The 18,956-nt window shown below is 36.8% G+C and overlaps 1 protein-coding gene across 2 annotated transcripts in view; it reads left to right on the plus strand.

Moving 5' to 3' along the window:
• Positions 1–18,956, plus strand: part of SLC6A11 (solute carrier family 6 member 11) — an 84,556-nt gene that overhangs the window by 16,378 nt on the left and 49,222 nt on the right. For both annotated transcript variants that reach the window (XM_052678813.1, XM_052678812.1), the window contains exon 6: positions 9,751–9,883. In XM_052678813.1, coding sequence (XP_052534773.1) covers positions 9,751–9,883 — 133 coding nt within the window. The remainder of the gene's footprint in view (positions 1–9,750; positions 9,884–18,956) is intronic.

Here is an 18,956-nt window from a genome sequence, read left to right on the forward strand (position 1 = left end):
AGTCTTAAAAATAATCCTCTACATGACTTGATCTTTCCTTCTTTAAAGGTGGTGATCCAAGTTCTGATAAATTTTTGGGTCACAATGCAAGGCCACAGTACTTTGAACAAATATCTGTTTTACTCTTTAGCAGATTCAAAGTGGAGATATCATGTAGAAATACAGATTCTTAAGCTCCCCAAAGACTTGGGAACCATTCAAACTAGTCAACAATGAATGATGTTGAAAGCTGTCGTACATGTTCTTCTACACTTGTAACTGAGCAAAGTTCTAAATCTTCTAGAATACTGAAGGTTACTGAAACTGAGATACTGTCCAGGATAATTGCTATCTGAAGCCAAGTAGTCCCGTAGCTCTTCTAAAGAAACAAATGTACCTTTCACAGTTGAAGCTGAAATGTTAAATTTCAGTTTTACAAGATTTGAATGTGTTTAAAAACCATTTGGATGTGGTGCTCAGGGACATGATTTAGCGGAGGGCTGTTAGCTAGGGTGGTATGGTTAGGCTGGACTTGCTTTTTCAGGTCTTTTCCAACCTGAGTAGTTCTATGATTCTATTGTCTTCACTAGTTTATCATGGAAATAAGAGCTGCAAGACTAGCAAGACAAATAGCATGCAGCTCTTCTGGGACATGTTTCTTCCATGTATCTAGAGCTCTTTAAATGTGTTTTTATAAAAATTAATAGACTACCATTTTTAGCTGTCCAAGAATATGTCCATTAGATTTGTTCACTGTCTTGGTATCAAAATTCTTAAGGACATTGATGCAAAGAATTTTTGAGACGCCAAAGTAAAAAAGGTAAACAGGTCAATAACATTAATCTTCCTCTTGGTTATCTATTAGTGTGGGTACTGCATAAAGGAAATGGGTGCGGGCATTTCAGCAGCCTGATATTGGTTTTGGCTTTTGAAACAGTGCCATTGTAGACCTTATTCTCCACAAAAACAAAGCAAAGTCAACTAACAACAAAATTGGGTTTTATTTGAATTAAAACACTTTTTAAGAGTATTTTCCAACTACAAGTTTGTGGACTCAGGGAGGTAGCTGAAAGGGTGATTGTTTAGTTTAAAGTTCCTAAAGGAGAGATGCTTTAAATGTGCAAAAAAAACGTTTGGTAGGTTTTTCACTCTTTTCTGCTATATTCTAGTGGGGCAGCAAGGAAAGTGAGTTTTAGTGTCAGGAGGTTTTCCTCAGAAAGACTCATTAGCTAGTGTTATGGGTTTCATGAGTTTCTTATGAAGACTGAACAACGTCAGACAGTGCAAGCCTTCAAGCAACCATGTAGGCACAGTTGTCCTGCTGTGCAGAAACAGGAATTGGCTGTTATGCTCCTGAAGTCCCCTCCTCAGATATATTTTTTTTTTAATGATTTCAACTCTCCTGGCTATTGTTTTTAGTAAATAAATTCGACTGGCTCCATTTTTCGTTTACCTGAATTTAAGTAAGAGTCATGTAAGTGTTGCAGGAGGGTCGTGATGGTAATTTTGTGAAGATTCCATAGTTGTAAATGTGGACAAAGGAATCAAGACCTCCCAAAATATCTCACAGTATTCTTACTTTTTTGACCTATCAACTGTTCTTTACTGCCTTGCGTCCCTGCTCCTTTGCTTTTTCCATTCTTAGTTTCCTTTGTAAGTACAACTTAGTGCAGGGCCAAGAAGTCACCATTGAGGACTGTTTTGCATAATCGGGGAATGGTTCTCAATATTTTTTTTGGTCTAAAGCTGTTCTCATATCAATGCTTAAAAATGAACAATGGAATACAAGCCCACAAACTGCCTAAACAGCTCAACATAAATTTTGAGAGCTATCAGGTTAACCTAAATTTCTTTAGGTACCACCAGTTCACAGCTACTGTGGCCTGAGTGCTAAACTAATTTACATTACTTGGTGAATGAAAACAACTTGGTATTTTTGTTTTTGTTTTACTTTTTTAAAACACTGTATAACTTCTTCATAGGCAGTAGGTGGAGTAGAGGATAAACGTCACAGGGACTGAAGGTTATGAGAGAATACCAAGAAACTGTAGAGTTGAGGTGAGTGGAATGATACAAAAAAAAAAAAAAAGGTGATTTGATAGAATTAAACTTTGAGATTTGGTTAAGAAGTTGTTTCCATGACTTCAGTAAAACAGGTTGAAGGAAAGTAGGTCAGAAATAGCTACAGGAGAAGCAAAATGTTCCGAGTTTATACATCACGTTCTCTCTAGTTGTAAATACACAGATACAAACAAGTTGGTGCTGTATGTATATATATATATATATATGTATATATATATATATATATATATATACACACACACACACAGTAGTTGCTAAGTGATGTCTCGTTCAGGTAAGTACTGTCTTCAATGAGACAGGTTAACACAAATACTTTTAATTATTTTCCGGCAGCATGAGAAATTTTAGAAAGAAGTCTGCTGAGGAAACTTTAATATTTTAAGTTTTGGTGAGTTTAAAAATGTTGGATAATGAATGGTGTAACATAACAGTTTTAGGACTTCAGAAGGAAAAAAACTAGGCTGAGCAGCAGCAAATGTAGCTCAAGTAGAAATAATTCTTTCTGATATGTGTAGATCTCAGAAATATGCTGTAAGAGGTAAATATTTCATAGCTGTGCATAATTCTTCAGTCATGGGATTCTCACTAGTGTGACCACTGGGAATTATCTGTCTGCTGCTTTCTGAAAGGCAAGTATAAAATCCAGTGATATTCAAGAAGAGAATTCTTACAGTTTGAGAAGATTTATTATTAAAAGAAATATTATGAGAATTATAAAATAAACTGCTAACCATTTGATTTTACAGGGTTTTATGTCTTTACCATTTAGCATACTTTGAAAAAAATTACAATGGGACTATATAAGATAGTGAAGCATACTGCCTCAATTTTTTAGCATTTTGTATACCCTCTGTAGTGTTCTTTTCTCTCATTGTAAGAGAAAACCATTCTGTATTCAAGGAAAGCATGTAATTTTGGTGAACTTGTCTTTTCTTAGCTTTTATCTCTTAGTACAATAACTTGTGTGTCCAGTTAGTAAACTGGAACAGCTCAGAGCCTTCTCTGAAATACCACTGGCTGTATGTTTATATATTATTGTTAGAAACAACTTCTCTTTATTCCACAGAGAATAAATCTCTGGAGGCATCCACGGCCAGTTTGGGTGGAGCCCTGGGTAACCTGTTCTAGTGGTAGGCAGTCCTGCCCACAGGAGGGATGTTGAGGCTGAATGATCTTCAAAGTGCCTTTCTACCTAAGCCATTCTATTTTATTTTTTTTTTTGCTTGTTTGTTTCTCTTGACTTCCATACTAGCATTTTTTCAAGCTTTAACTCTTCATAGGCTTTTCCACTTTTGAGTTGTGTGCTCCAGATGAATTGATTGGTCTGCTTTCCAAAATATCAAGCAGTTAGCATGTACTAGACAACCATAAGGAAATGTTGCAGCTCTCTGTTCTAGAAAAGTTTCTGTGCTGTTCCGTAGAGCTTTGTGTTATAATAGAACCAAAATATCAATTTCAGTACCTTAGAGATCCTTAAAGCTGCTCCTAATTGCAAAATCTGAGGAAAGAGGCTGGTTAAGCACTGACTAGAGCAAAAACTCGCAGCATTGCTGCTTCCTAGAAAGGCTGCAGGGTCAAGTGAGCTGCAGCATTCCTTTTTTTTTTTTTTTTTTTTTTTAAGATTATCTCTGTCAGATAGCGGGAAAGCTAAAGTGTCATCAGTAAATAATGTGTCACAAATGCTCTTTGTTAGATAAACAACTTCCTCTGATCACTGTGAGAAAAATAATGCTACTTTATCAGTCTTTGTGTCCCAGGGACACAAAGACACCTTTTTCAGTGTGTCTGGAATACCGCAGTCACTACGGTTCTTCCAAAGAAGGCTGACTTTATGACTGTTAACTACTTGAATAAGCTTTTGGCTGTGTGGTGGTCCACAATGACATTGTCCTTCTGCAGCTGCTTACTAGAATCTTAGATGCTGGTGACTCTTTGGCCTTGTAATTCAGGTATCTACAGAGGATCCAGGTACACAAAAACTGAATCCCACCAGTTTTAGATTAAGTTTCTGAGTGTCAGAAACTGTATATTTGCACACAATACTCTAATAAATTTTGGTATGAAACACTCAAAGTGATACATTTTCACAGAAATCAGACAATATCAGCTACATAAAGTTGAGAGATAAAGAAAAATGAGAGTTTAGAAAACATTTTTTGATGGAAAAACTTCTGCTTAGGAATGGAGAATGACTGAGAGTTGCTGGTGCTCCTGAGCTGATGGGAAAGCTATGAGGCACTGCTGCTCAAATCTGTTACGCTGTTTGCACAAGGAGCTCGGTAACACGCAAGGTACATAGACAGGGTGTGAAAAATCCACAGGTATAAAAAGGGCATATTAAAACATGAAAGCAAACTGCACCATAACACTACTGCAGCTTTAATTCCCCACGCAGTGCACTGAGGACAGAGTCTGGTGTGCAGTACACAGATGGCATTGCCACCTATTTTCCTGGATAAACAGATGAGAAATGACCTCAAGAGGCTGTGTTCTCTACTTTATGTATTTATTTTGTCAAAGAAAAATGTCTTGTAAACTGCTCCAGATCAGAGAGGGAACACAAAGGGGCATTTCCTTAAAAAGATTGAATGCACTCTTCAGCTTTCCAAACCATGAAATAATGCAGTAATTACCTCAGAACATTCCTGTCAATAATGCGTTAGTAGCATTTAGTCCTCTTTCTCTTCAAGAGCGTGCTACAGCTCTGCACATTGGAATGCTTTAATAAAGATGCTCTTTCTCTGGAAAAGTGTTCTCCCAGTCCATGGGAAATGTAGTGCTGTGGTTCCTGTGTCCCAAGAGAGTGCACTTGTAGAAGCAGCAGCTTTCAAACTGTTTTCAGTGTGGATGAAAAGGTTATTTTTAGCTATGAGTAGTCAGAATAATCAGTTACTCTGTAGTATGCCCATCTGCAGCAGTTTCAGAAATGTAGGGGCCCTTCTTTCCACCTGGTCTACTGAACCACTAAATTAAAACATATTTTAGGAAATTCACAAACAAAAGCAATTTCAGTAAGTAGGTAATACTTTTTCACTCGATTTCCTTTCCATATTTTTTAGGGGAAATATATGAAATGATGTTGATTGAAAGAAGCAAGGTAACCATTAGCAGCAGTGTGTTTTTCAAATGTAGGTAGCAAGAGGTCATCAAATGATGCCTGGTTACTTGCTGAGGTCTACTGAAAACATGCTGAGATTTCTGACTCTATACTCTCTCTCAATCTCTACTTGTTCCTTTATCTTATACACGCTACTTTTTTGATTCAAAATGAACTGCCAGCATTTGGCTTACAATATTTGATCCAATAAACTGTAACCAGAATGAAATTGCCCTCTAAGTAATAATGCCATGATTTTGTTCAGTCTGGATATAAATGTCTTTGTGATTAAGCATCAGCATTTCTGGAAGCTCAAAGGAAGCAAGCAAAGTGTGCTGCACTTCAGATATATCCTGTTATTCCACTTACATTTGTGTTTTCTTCATTTGAGGCTATTAACTTTTAATTTGTGTTATTTCTATGGAGAAAAGATAGAAATTATTCTTCAGTAGTAGTCAAGCTATATGTATGTAGCAAGAGGTAGTGAAAAGCTTCTGTGTGTTTTTGAATGTTAAGCATGTTGCAAATCTGCTCTGGTTTAAATTCAAAGAAGAGATCTTGATTTTCCATTTACAAGTAAAATATCCTGTGTAGAGTTAATATTTTGCTACTACTGATAGAAAAACTCTGGTCTGGCTTAATCTTTAAATTCCAAATTAACCCTAATCCAGATGGGCATCTTCCTTCAACATTCTTTTCTAGATGTTCAAATGCCACCAATCTTCTGGCTTCTTTCCCCTTTATTGGCTGGTCATGAAATTGAACTGCTGTGTTTAAAAGAAAATATGAAAATGAAGTCCTCACAATGCTTCTGGATTTTTTTGACTACTGCTGTTATGGATGGACATGCATTATTCTTCTTGGAAAGAAAAATTCAAGCAAATTCTAAGAGGCAATTACTAACAATTGTTTGTTTTGCAGTATGACTGGTGTTTACCTGCACCTCTGCTGAGCTGCATGGCCACTTGCATCTTGATACCACCTGGGATGCCAGACTTGACAATTACAATTTTTTATCATGCAGAGGTCTTTGGAAAGCGTTCCCTAGTTTTCTGATTCCCAATAACTGAGTTGAACAAATCAGTCAGTTGTCACCAGTGTCTTCCCTGAGGCTGTCCAGCTGGTATAGTTATCTAAACAGAGCACTTCTGGCTAAGAAATTCATTGCTTTTCATTTTTACTTGTAGTATCACCTGATAAATTAGCTTATGAAAACTTGATCAGTTTGCAGCTCATGTAAGGATCTCACTGTCTCCTTTCACAAGACCACATAATAGTTTATACCAAGAGTTTCTTAGGGCTTCTTAGGATTCCTTGGGTCCTCTGTTCAAGAATCACTTCGCTCAGAAGGACCACAAGGCACTCGCAACCTCTTCTCATCTCAATCTGCATAAATTATTCTGTGCACGTATATTACTCTTCCATTCTGTTCTGCTTTAATATGAACTATCAGAAGTGATGAAGCACTGGAACAACCTTCACAGATGTGACTGTTCCTGGGCATCTTAATATAGAACATTTTCAAATGGTTGTTACTCTAAAATAAACAATATTACTTTCTACATTGTTTTACTATTCTTGCTCTTTCTCTATCTTTCTTCCCATGAAAAGATGAGATGAGGAGGATAAAATAATACAGGAGGTCTTGCAGTATTAAGTGAAGATGCTACTTCTTTCTGCTGTCTAGGTAATCTATTCAAGGTCACAGCAGCTTTTAGATAGAAGTTGGACTGCTGAGGAGTGAGAAGCTGCAATCAGCTGTTGTCTTCCAGTCCCTGAATACATCAGCCTCACTTAGTTGCAGGATAGAGTCATGTATTTTTTAAAATGCTCCCCCCTTTCTGGTTAATTTGTGTTGAATAATGAAAGGACGTATATGAGGGTGTGCACAGTCAGACTGAGATGAGGCTTCGTGAACAGAATTTCATGTTCTGAATGCCTTCTCCTTTCAATGCCTAACCTCTACCGCTGCTGTTTCAGCCAGTTTCAGAAGGAGAGATAAGGTCCTGACATGGTGCAGGGCTGCATGATGCCTGCTCAGGAAATCACTTATTGCCTCTGAGCAAGGCTTTCTCTTGGATGTATGTGGCACAATATGTTATAGTTTAATTAGATGTTTCAGACCTGTTGCTGCTCGCTTTCTATGGGAAACTTTAAACCTTCATTTTCTTAAACCATGAAATAATTTGTAGTGCTTTAATATATTTAAAAATACTCACTACAGTGCTAGCAGTTGAAATTGTTTGGCACGATGTGTCTTTTTTAAGTGTGAGAAACAGGGCTAATTGTTTGGAGGTCATTAATCTGCCATTTACAAAAGCATCCCACCAAGGTTTCTGGATGGGAAAGGTATGCGTCCCTGCTATTTGACACTTCTCATAGAGCATTCAAAGACTGAGCGTGGGCATTCTGTGGACAGCTTCCAGAAACTAGTTGCTTTCAAAGTTTCTCAAGTCTTCACTGAGAATTGTGTTCTTAAGACAAAGTTGCCTTTGAAAACTGGATGTGGATTATGGCATGTCTAATACTATTCTGCAAACTTTGAGCCCTGACTATGTCAGTGTATCATCTATATACTTTCATTATAATTGCTATTTTGCACATTTCTCTCTTGAGACATTCATGGGTCTGGAAGTTGAGTAGTGCTTGTAGCCCTTTGCAGAGCTGGAGGCAGGACGTGAGAATGGAATGTTTCAGTGCGACTGCATAGATGGTACTCAATGGAATTAGTGACTGGTGTGATGCAGTTAATTGTCCATATGGATGTGTACAAATCTCCAAGAGTAGAATCAGATCAGATTCTTCTCCAGCTGTCTGCAACACCTAGCATGTTTTCTGTCTGTAATTAGGGAATGCAAGAGTCTTCGTGGTGAGCAGTCGCTGCTGATGCATGGAAAGTGTTTCTCAAGACCTTGTAAAAGAGAGCGTGTAAGATGATGTGATGCAACCCCCTTTTTATTTAAGAGAGGATAGAAGAAATGACACCAACAGATAGAAGGGTGCTGGCAGAATCTTAATTGTGCTGCCTTATGAAGAAATTTTGCAAGAGAAAATAGATAGGCAGCGTGTGTGCATATAAAATTGACTCTGCCCATTGGCTTGTTGTGGTCACCTCCTTTCTGAAAGCTGTGTAGCCACAAGGTATGGATTGTGAGTCAAAAGCCTCAATTGTCTGCCCTGCTGCCTGGGAAAAGGAGTTGCTTATATTTAGGGGTTGTGCAAGCGACACCTAACAAAAATTTCAAGGGCATTTTGGATCACTACAATTTGTGTAAGGCTGCATGCTGGAAATTTATGTATGAATTTGTCTATGTATACACAGCATATAACACTGCCAGTATAGTTATGGAAACACAGATAAAACGAGCTGTGACCAGACCCAGCTGAGATGTGATTAAAGGCCACAAAAGGCCTGAATGGCTGATATTAATTATTCAGAGTGTAAAATTAGCAAATGACTAATTGCTTCATTTAAGTTGATTAGGGTTTCTTTTAGGTTAAAGAGCAATTGAAAAAATTCAAGGGAGTTCATGAAAATCAATGAAGTTTATAGGAGTAAGTTTGTACTTTTACTTTTAACTCTTTATCCAACAAAATCCGAACTACCTGTGTTTTATTTACAGGCTGGTAAAGAATTTACTTTTTTCTTGAACTGTGTGCTTATCTAAAGCAAAAATCAAAGAGCATGAAAGGAATGTGAATCTCCCAGATAAGCGATTAATTCTGAAGTTTGGTCCCACAGGTTTCCTGTCTGAATACTAGCAAGTGACTTTTATATCTGCTCACTCTTGTTTTATGAAAACAACAAAAAAAAAACCCTCTCTGTGTTGTTTACTAATTTAGTAAATCCTTTGGCTACGGGGATGTGAGGAATGTTCCTAAAATGGGAAGTTAAGTTTTTAGATCTGAGTGGCCTTCTCTAGTATTTTAAATATGCTGTTTTGAAATAGTAAATGCAGTATATATTTTTATTGATTGCTTTTCCCCCAGAAAAGGCAATTTAAAAAAACATTGAAACTTTCCTCCTGTTTCCAAAATACGATCCACCTGAAAGAAGGTTGACTTTAAATGTAAAAGTTGTAAAATCATAGTTCAATTTACAAAAGGGCATTTATAAAAATAGGTTTTACAAGGCAAAAATAAAGGTTTCAACTCAAATATTTCTTTTTGGAAGAACAATAAAACTGAAACAACAACAACAAAACAGAGCAAAAAACATTATTGGAGTGTTTTGTTTTGGGTCTGCATCTTCTGCTGATGATTCAGAGAGGAAGAAGTTTTGTTTTTCTTTCTTTGACTTTTCTTTTGTACAAAACCTTCCATGCTGAATCTATTTAAAAATCTTTTTGATTTTTTTTCACTGACCTGTGAGAGTCACACGCTTGTTTATTTTTAACCTGCTTTTAAACTCACTGCCAATATCCCCTTTTTTCCCCTTTTGTATCTTTATGCCTGACATGGTCCATTCTTTCTAGTCAGTAACCAGAAGTCTTCCTGGTTGAATATGGTTTGATTTTTAGATCAGTGTTTTGTGTGCAGTACTATTTTGTTTCAGTATTGTTTAATTTTTCTCATTTTTTCCCCCTTGGTAGACGCAGGGTGCTAGCCATATCTGATGGCATTGAACATATTGGGAATCTTCGCTGGGAACTTGCACTGTGCCTCCTCGCTGCTTGGACTATCTGCTATTTTTGCATCTGGAAAGGAACAAAGTCGACTGGGAAGGTAGGATTGAAATACTGTGTATCAACTGAAGTATCACTCTCTTGTGCCCCAAACCTGTGTGTTATTATTTACCTTTTCTTACACTGTAATGGTAGAATTTTAAGTTCATTTTACATTTTTCTTAGTAGCTGCATTTATAGAGTATATGAAGTACTAATACTGAGTAATTAAGAATGTCTTTTTTTTTTTTTTTTTTTTTTTTGCATTGGTTTGTTCACCTTATTTCCTAATTCTTTTATGTGAGGCTGGTTTTTTTTTTGTTGTTGTTTTCCCTGTAGTTGTTTTGTTCTTTGAACCCTGAGATCAGCAAGAGTTGTGTTGCTTTCTGTACACGTGGTATTAAAATATGAATTTAGTCCTTAACTGAACAGGGTTGAAACTCTCAGTGACACAAACAAGCAGTGCATTCAGAAATACCAGGAAACTATAATAATGCTGAGGAAAATAAAATTGATCAACAAAAGCAGAAAAAAAACATTAAAAAATAAAAACTCAGATGAAGATGGATGTATTAGGCAAAAATAAAAAAATTCAAAATAAAAATCCAGCCATTCTATATTGGAAACCCAACAGAGCAATACAACTTCACATCCTAAGGAAGTCCTGGGACAATGGAGGGGTTACCTCGGTGTGGTAGCAGACATAGATCTGAGTAGAATATGTGATTAGTTGAGCAAGCAGATAGAGGAAAAGAGTAATTGTTCTGGTAGGAACCTGAGAAAACCCAATGGTTTCTCATGTGGAAGCCAAAGAATACAAGAAAAAAAATGCTGGATTGCTGAAACATTTTGTTTATCTAATTTTTGGTTGTTTACTATATGGTTAGTTTGTAATTGTGGTTAATTTTTTTTTTTTTTCTGTTTCAGTAGGCTGCATTGATAAATGAAATATTTGAAATATAGTGTGTAGTTTTTCGTTTTATTATTATTTGGAAAATATTGAAATGACTTTTTCTAGCTTTCATGAGCACATTCATTCTTCTTCCTCTCAAAATTATGGCTGCAATTATTTGCTGAATTCTGTTTCTATCTGCCAACTGTGTCAGTCAACCTGGCACTGCATTTTTCACCCAAGTAATTTACACAGATGGATTTAGACAGTCCTACTTTTATCAAGTTGCTGCTTGAAAGAAGCTGAGAGGCATGTCTAGAGATACATATAAGCAATAATAGTTTAGAGGAAAGAGGGGGGGGAAAAAAAGGCAAAAATATAGAGGCAAAAAAGTGAGATAAAGGTATGGCAAGGTAAATATATATATATATGTCTTTGAAGTATGTACTCCAGGGAGGTACGAGAGTGGTTTAGAGCTACAACAGGCAGCAAAGAAATGAAGTTGAGCAAAACCAATCTTTTTTTTTCCATCAGAAAGAATGTCTAAAGATGGATATCTATTCTAGCATAGAATAATCTTGTCCCAGAGGTGAAGGAAAAGCATGTATTTTGAATGCACATATGTGTGTGAATACAGGGCTGTGCAAAACTGTATACAGCACTAAAGAAAAATAGCATTGGTAGGAATGACCTGCTAATAGGAGTCTCTAGTGATCTTGGAGGGGATGCACTTTCTTTTAGCATTTGTGCAGTTTACATTTGGATTTTTGTTATTCACCATGCACGTATCGCATAAGATTCCTGCAGTTTATACCACTTGCCCAGAAAAAGGTCTTGCATTTGAAAATGATTCAAGTGAAACTGTTAGATTTTTTTCCTGACTGCTTAACTAAAATCTTAGCTCACTAGGAAATGTAATAAATGTATTTTTCTTCAGTTTCATTTTGATAACCACCTTCCACATGAGGTCAAGTGAAATAACCTGAGATAGAAACATTTCTTGCCCACTTGAAACAGGATGGTACTATTTCTGATTTCAACTAACCAGAATTAACTTAGCTGTCTTGCAAAAGAAATGCAAAGAAAGTGAAATCGGTGCTCAGTCTTCAGCTTTATTGGTCTCAGAGGGGTCCTGCGTGAAGTGGATTCATTATATATTTATACTAGTGAGATTGTTTTGCCACAAGCTGCGCTTTTATCTCCAAAATCATGAGGAAGGCAACAGATTCCTCACACTAGAGGTCTGACACTCTGGTCTTCAGCAGTCTGTCAGAGGATCTGCTGCTGTTGCAGTAAGATTATTTCATAGCCAACAGTGATTCTTTCTTATTTCATTTCTGCTTCTGTAATTAGTAAGGAAAGCCTTTTAGTAGATCCATGTGTAATAGTGCAATTGGTTTCAGCGATACATTTTTTTACCCTGATTTTAATTCATCTTTCAGATTTGTTTCAGAACTTTAATATTCTTACGCTTGCCTCTTATCACTGAGAAGGTCCCTGCAAACCTGTGCCATCTTACTGCCTCCTTAGACTTTCTAAGCACAGATTTAGTAGTCAAATGTTGTGGTGTTACAAAGGATCGAAGTCCTCAGAAATAGAGATGGTAGAGCAGTTTTCTGGTCTGAGTTTCTGTGTCTGATATAATGGTGTGTTTTAAAAGTTCCTAATTAAGTTAATCTATCTCTAGTCTTTTGTGCTAGATTGAATTTCATTATGTGTTTATTTCCAGGAAGCATTTAAGATTTTTCTCTAGATTTTTATTGTAATATTATTTTTTTTTTATGCTAGGCTGTTAAATTTCCTATACACATCAGCTGGATTGATTATTTTCAATGAAATAACACATTTATTCAAAGCAGAAAATGTCTTGAAATTTTATTACTTTTGAAGACATATTCAAAGTCTGGTGTTTGTGGGCCAGAATATCAGGAGAGAAAGAGGAAGGGGAAAATGAAGAAGAAAGATAAAGGTCAAAAGAGACATAATGTTTTCAGATAACTATGCTCTATATGAATATGTGAAATATTCAAGAGGTCAGTTTATTCCTTTCCTCTTTTTCTCTGCATCCTAATGCATGATGGCAGGAAAAAAAATCTAAGCAATAAAAGTTGTCATTAAATCAAACCATCATTCTCTGAGTAGCACTAATACAGAATTCATCTACTCAGATTATGAATTGAATGTTTAATATTTTAAATTAATAAATGTATTAAATCTAACATACAGCTTAACTCCAAATGAAGTTCCTGTGACACTGTTAATGAGGTGTTTCAACCTTTTCCACTTAGAGTTCTTGAAACTCATCGCTTTCTTGTAAAACCTTTTAGTTTTCCATTCCAATTAATGTCTAATATTAAAACAATTTCAGGTAGTTCTGACAGCTAAATATGCCAACAGAATGTTATTCATATATTATAACTTACTGAGATTGATAACATATAACAATCTTGCCCAAAAATGCTCCCAAAGTTGAGGTAAGAACTACATAGGAGACTGATAAACATTAATTTTCTGAACACATTAGGTATTATCCTAGACTCTAACCATTAACTCTTAGTTTAGTGCTTCATCTTTGAAAAACATTTATGATTAATAACTATGGCAATTCTGAATATTTCTCTGATGTGTACAGCTTGCATAGTAGCTGGGTCTTGCTAATTTTGGATATTCAGATAACATCTGTGAAATCTTCATGTAGCAATGAAAAGGATACCAGTTCTTTTGTGGATCCTAACTGTCTGTTTATTAATTTGACTAATTGTCCTTGAGCTTTAAACTTTGAGAAAGGGACATCAGAACTTCCTACTCAGTTCTTCTGAGAGTCCTTTCTGACTATTAGATATTTTTCTATTTTTTTCTAATATTTTTCCTTTTCTAATGGCAGTACAAATATTTTTTCAGATAGAGATCACTCCTATGACCTTATAGTGACTCCTTGTTTCAAGAAAGATTTCTATACTAATCCATATTTTTCATGTGCAATATCATTTACATTTCCAAGAAAATAATGTAAGGATGCTCTCTGTCTCATTGCAAAGACTTGGGCCCAATGAATGAATAATGCAAACTCTGCTGCATATTTCAGTAGGTCTGCCAAAGGATATTGTAGATATTATAGATTGCTGAAAATCATGTTTTGCAGAACATTTTTAACATACCAGGTAATATTAACATAAGAATTTGTGCTCCACCATTTCCTTCTTTGCATATAATTCCTTCTTGATTTTTTTTATATAGGGTCTACTACAATTATAATGCTAATAGGATGCATTATTCAATTATGGTGTAGTTACAAAACCATAACAAAAAGCAAACAACTAATGAACTTATATTCCTTACTATATTAGTAAACTATAATAAAATTTAGAGTTCAGTCCAATCTGTGCTCTGAAATCTTCCCATAAATTAGAGCAGTAAGTGTGGTTATTTCTCCCAGTATATGGCTGCTATCGTTTGGGTAATACTGATTTGGAGAAAAAAAAAAGAGGGTAGGTGAAGGAAAATTTCTATTGGCCAGGGAAATTTCATTTAGTAAAGAGATAAAAATAAAATAGCCTACTATAATTCTGTAAGCCAGATTTCATTGTTTCAATTGACTCGACATGCAGTATGCATTTTCTGATAGGAAGTGTTAGAATATTGTGTATCAGCAGGATTTTGATATTAGACTATCATACTGCTTGTAATGATCACTGAGACCAAGACTCATGTCGTTTTTGAATCATCACAAACGAGTTCTCATTAGTACCATGAAGAATCTTCTTTTATTATGGACAAAACCAAACAGAAAGTTATGTAGCACTTTTTTTTACTTCCATCTGACTCCTCATGAAAATGCGGTAGAGCTTTAGGATCATTTGGAAAAAAGAAATCCCATAAGAGCCTCTTTATTTTTAATTTTTTAACTAATTTATGCATCATAGAGATGGCCTAATAATCATTGAACAGTATTTTTTCTGACTTTGATCTCTCAATGTTTTATCCCTTCCTAAATTTTGTGTTGAGTTCCCTGAATTTCAGCACACCCTAATTTTAGTTGTTGACCTTATGCGGTTTCTCCACTCACACTTCAAAGCCAAAACATAAGGAGAGGCTAAAAAAAAACAACAAAAGAACCTGATTCAGAAATATAAGATTAGAGATATTGTACTGACTTAGCACCAGGACTTTCAGGAGGGATCAACTCTTTCACAGTTAATGAGTGCCTACAAAACAATTGAGCTCAGAGCTCCTAGACACAGAGCTCCTATGTTTCGTCCTGTAAAAAGTTGTGGATATCCCTCTAAAACTTGTTCTCATTGTTATTGTTGCTTCTTTTTGTTTTTAGATCATAATTGACTTTTAAATGTCCTGTACAGCTTATCAAGCTTTGTCTTGAAAGCACGTCAGAAAACATTTTATGGTTCTGTTTATAACTTGCTAACTACTTCAGCTCTGTGGGTACTCCATTAAACAAAGCACAGAAATTGTTGCTAAAAGGTATTGTTGTGCTCACGTGTATAAACAGTAGTCAGAATAGCCATTCATATAGATGCCCTCTCTACATGTACATGAGATGTATAAGATGCTTGATTAAATTGTACTATGAGTCAAAGTTTGGAAGAATAGCATAGTGATTACATGGCATCTCCTCCTAAAGCTTTTCTTTCTTTTCTCCTGATCTTTCATTCAGTAACCTCACACTGTCCATTACATCTTTAAAAAGGATATTGTTTGGTTAAGAAAATAATTTGCAATCATTTTAAATTAATAAATATGGACTCACTGCATCAATGGACAAGGGAAGAGCCCCTAATGTTCCCTATCTCTACCTCAGTAAGGCCTTTGACACAGTGCCCCACAGCATCCTTCTCTCCAAATTGGAAAGATACAGATTTGGTAGGTGGACTGGTCGATGGACAAAACTGGCTGCAGGATCGAGTTCAGAGAGTGGTGGTCAATGGCTCAGTGTCTGGGTTGGAGATCAGTGATGAGTAGTGTCTCCCAGGGCTTGGTGCTGGGGCCAGTACACTTTAGTATCTACATGAGTGACATCAACAGTGGGTTCGAGTGCACCCTCAGTGAGTTTGCAGATGACACCAAGATGTGGAGTGCAATGACACATCAGAGGGATGGGATGCCATTCAGAGGACCTAGACAGGCCCAGGTGCACCTCATGAGATTCAGCAAATCGAAATGCAAGATCGAAATGCCCAGGGAGGTGGTGGAGTCACCGAGCCTGGGGGTGTTCAAGGAAAGACTGGATGTTGTGTTGAGGGACATGGTTTAGTAGGAGCTATTGGGAATAGGTGAACGGTTGGACTGGATGATCTTTTAGGTCTTTTCCAACCTTGGTGATTCTATGATTCTATGATTCTATGATCTTGCACCTGGGTCAAGGCAATTCTCACTGCCAATACAAGCTTGGGGATGAAAGGATTCAGTGCAGCTCTGCTGAAAAAGACCTGGGGGATGGGAAGCTGGACATGAGCCTGGACATGAGCCAGCAGTGTGCTCTCACAGCCCAGAAAGCCAACTGTATCCTGGGCTGCATCAAAAGCAGCGTGGTCAGCAGGTCGGGGAGGTGATCCTGCCCCTCTACTACTCGCTGTCAGACCTCACCTGGAGCACTGCATCCAGATGTGGAATCCTCAGTACAGGAGAGACATGGACATGTTGGTGTGCATCCAGAGGAGGGCCACAAAAATGATCCAAGTGATGGAACAGCTCTCCTCTGGGGACAGGCTGAGACAGGGCTGTTCAGCCTGGATAAGAGAAGGTGACCTGATAGTGGTCTTTCAGTATTTAAAGGAGAGCTACAAAAAGAAGGAGACAGACTCTTTAGCAGTGTCTGTGGTGACAGAACAAGGGGAAATGGTTTCAAGCGCAAAAAGGGTAGATTTAGGTTAGACATAAGAAAAAAATATTTTATAGTGAGGGTGGTGAGACACTGGAACAGATTACTTAGAGATGTGGTGGATGACCCATCTGTGGAGACTTTCAAGGTGAGGCTGGGTCAGGCCCTGGGCAACCTGATCTAGCTGTGGTGTCCCTGTTCATTGCAGGGATGGCCTTTAAAGATCCCTTCAAGTTGTAGGAATTCTATGATTCTAGGACTTTGAAAGCTTTCTCTGTAGTTATCACATATTAAAGTATGAGGCATTCTGAATTTTTTTTTTAACTGGTTACTTCAATTATTCATTTAAGTATTTTGTTTTCTATTATGATATCTTTGGGAAAGTTATAAACACTTCAGCAAAGCTAAAAACTTGCTTTTTCTAAGGGAGCAGCAGTACTGTTTAACCTACCAGAAATATGCAGTGTATTGGGTTGAATATATGCAAGCGATGGCATAATTATTTCACTCCTATGCTGTTATTTGTTTTCTGTGTATATATACGTAGTATATTAACCTGTAAAAAACCTGTAAAGGTTTTTTTGTCTGCTTAATGTTCTGATAAAAGCCTGTCTTACTCTAAATGATATGTTTGGCAAATTTGGTTGGATCCCATGTAGAAGGGTTGTTCATGGTTTCAGGGTTTTATTTACATATAAATCTTTAAGTGTTTGAGGGTATTAAGCTGAACTTTGTGAAATTCATGTTTTGACAGCATGGCTCTTGTCCTTTCCTATGCTTTTCTATTTCTGACTCTTTAATTATTTCTACTGATTCATTTCATCTGCTGAGATGACCAGAGTTTGTGGCCATTTAAGGGTAAATTGACAAGATATTCAATAGATTCTAAACTTTATGTATTAAAGAACCAGAGACAGGAGAAAGCAGCCATGTGTGAGTGTCTCCAGCCATGCCATGCCTGGACTGTCTTGGCATAAACCTATCAACAAAAAAAGCATGGTGGTTTTGTAGGTAGCTCTGATATTAATATTAATCTGTAAAAATTGATGGACAGAAAAGAGTCATAAACTGGATGATCATTTAGTGCAAGTTAATAAGATAGCCAATGAATTGTGCTACTGTACAATTAACATCTATTAAGTAAGTTTTAACTAAAAATGGAGGATCCTGTGTTTGAACTCTGTGGGAGTCTTGAAGACCTGTCCCAGGCTGCAGTTCTAATTGGCCTGAATAGTTTAATCTGAAGTTGACATCTGGGCTTTTGAAAGTTTATTCTAACAAATCAAGCTTCTCAGTATGCATTAGAAAATAATGTGACAATTTCAAAGGTGATAATTTCACTTAAATATTGGTTATGTATTATTGTTAATTTTTCTGTTGAGAAAAAAACACTGTGTGAATGGTTCAAGCTGTCAACAACAACAAATGTTAAGCTGTCAGGCTGCTTGACTGAGCATAGTGTCATCTTTCACTACTGAATGCTGTACTTTCTGATGTTACTTCCCTTTTTGTAGCTTTCCTTCTCCTTTCCCTTCTCCTGCATTTTCTGTGCATGCCTCATTTGGTTTGCATTGATGATCTTTACCTTTTCTCAGGAAGGTCTCTTCTTTGTCCCTGTTGCTCCTTGGCTTCTCTCGCGTTGTCGACTTGCCTAAGGGTAGTTGATCATCCCAGAGGGAGAAGTGTTTTGTCTTTCATGCAATTCTGGTTCTGGAATAAACTACAGTGAACACATTTTGTGTCTAGCTTTGTCTGAAGTATTTTATCATAGTATTTAGTATTGGAATGTGTGAATACTGCTTTTATTTTTGTCTGCCGTATTGCATGAAACTTACATGTTTCATGGTAGTGCAGCTTTGCTGATGTCATAGTGCCATGACATATGGAAGTAAAACAGTTGAAAAGGGTACACTGATCTGGTAGGAAATATGGGCAGAGATGCAACTCAATGTGTCAAAACCAATGAGTGAAATAGGTAGGGGGTGTATATGAAAGCTGAAGAAGGACTTTCTATTAGGAAGTGTAGCAATAGAACAAGGAATAATGGCTTTAAACTGAGTATAGATTTAGATTCTTTGCTATGAGAGTGGTGTTGTGCTGTAGCAAGTTGCCCAGAAAACCAGGATGGATAGGAATTTGGACCAGCTAACCTAACAGAAAGTGTCCATATATCTGAAAGGGAGATTGGAACCTGGTGACTTATAAGGTCCCTTCCAACCCAAAGTGCTCTATGAAACTGCTAGGATTAGAAGGTTAGCAAGACATGGGAAGGAATGTGGTGTGGTTTGAGACCTGAAAATCAGAGGTAGACAGTTTCATATCTTTTACACATTTATTTCTGCCCTCCCTCAAGGAGTTAAGCCTTGCTTGCCAGCAGTTAAGGTTCAGTCAGTAGTCTCAAAGAAA

Source organism: Tympanuchus pallidicinctus, unplaced genomic scaffold, assembly GCF_026119805.1.
Source record: "Tympanuchus pallidicinctus isolate F22 unplaced genomic scaffold, pur_lepc_1.0 scaffold17, whole genome shotgun sequence".
NCBI lineage: Eukaryota > Metazoa > Chordata > Aves > Galliformes > Phasianidae > Tympanuchus > Tympanuchus pallidicinctus.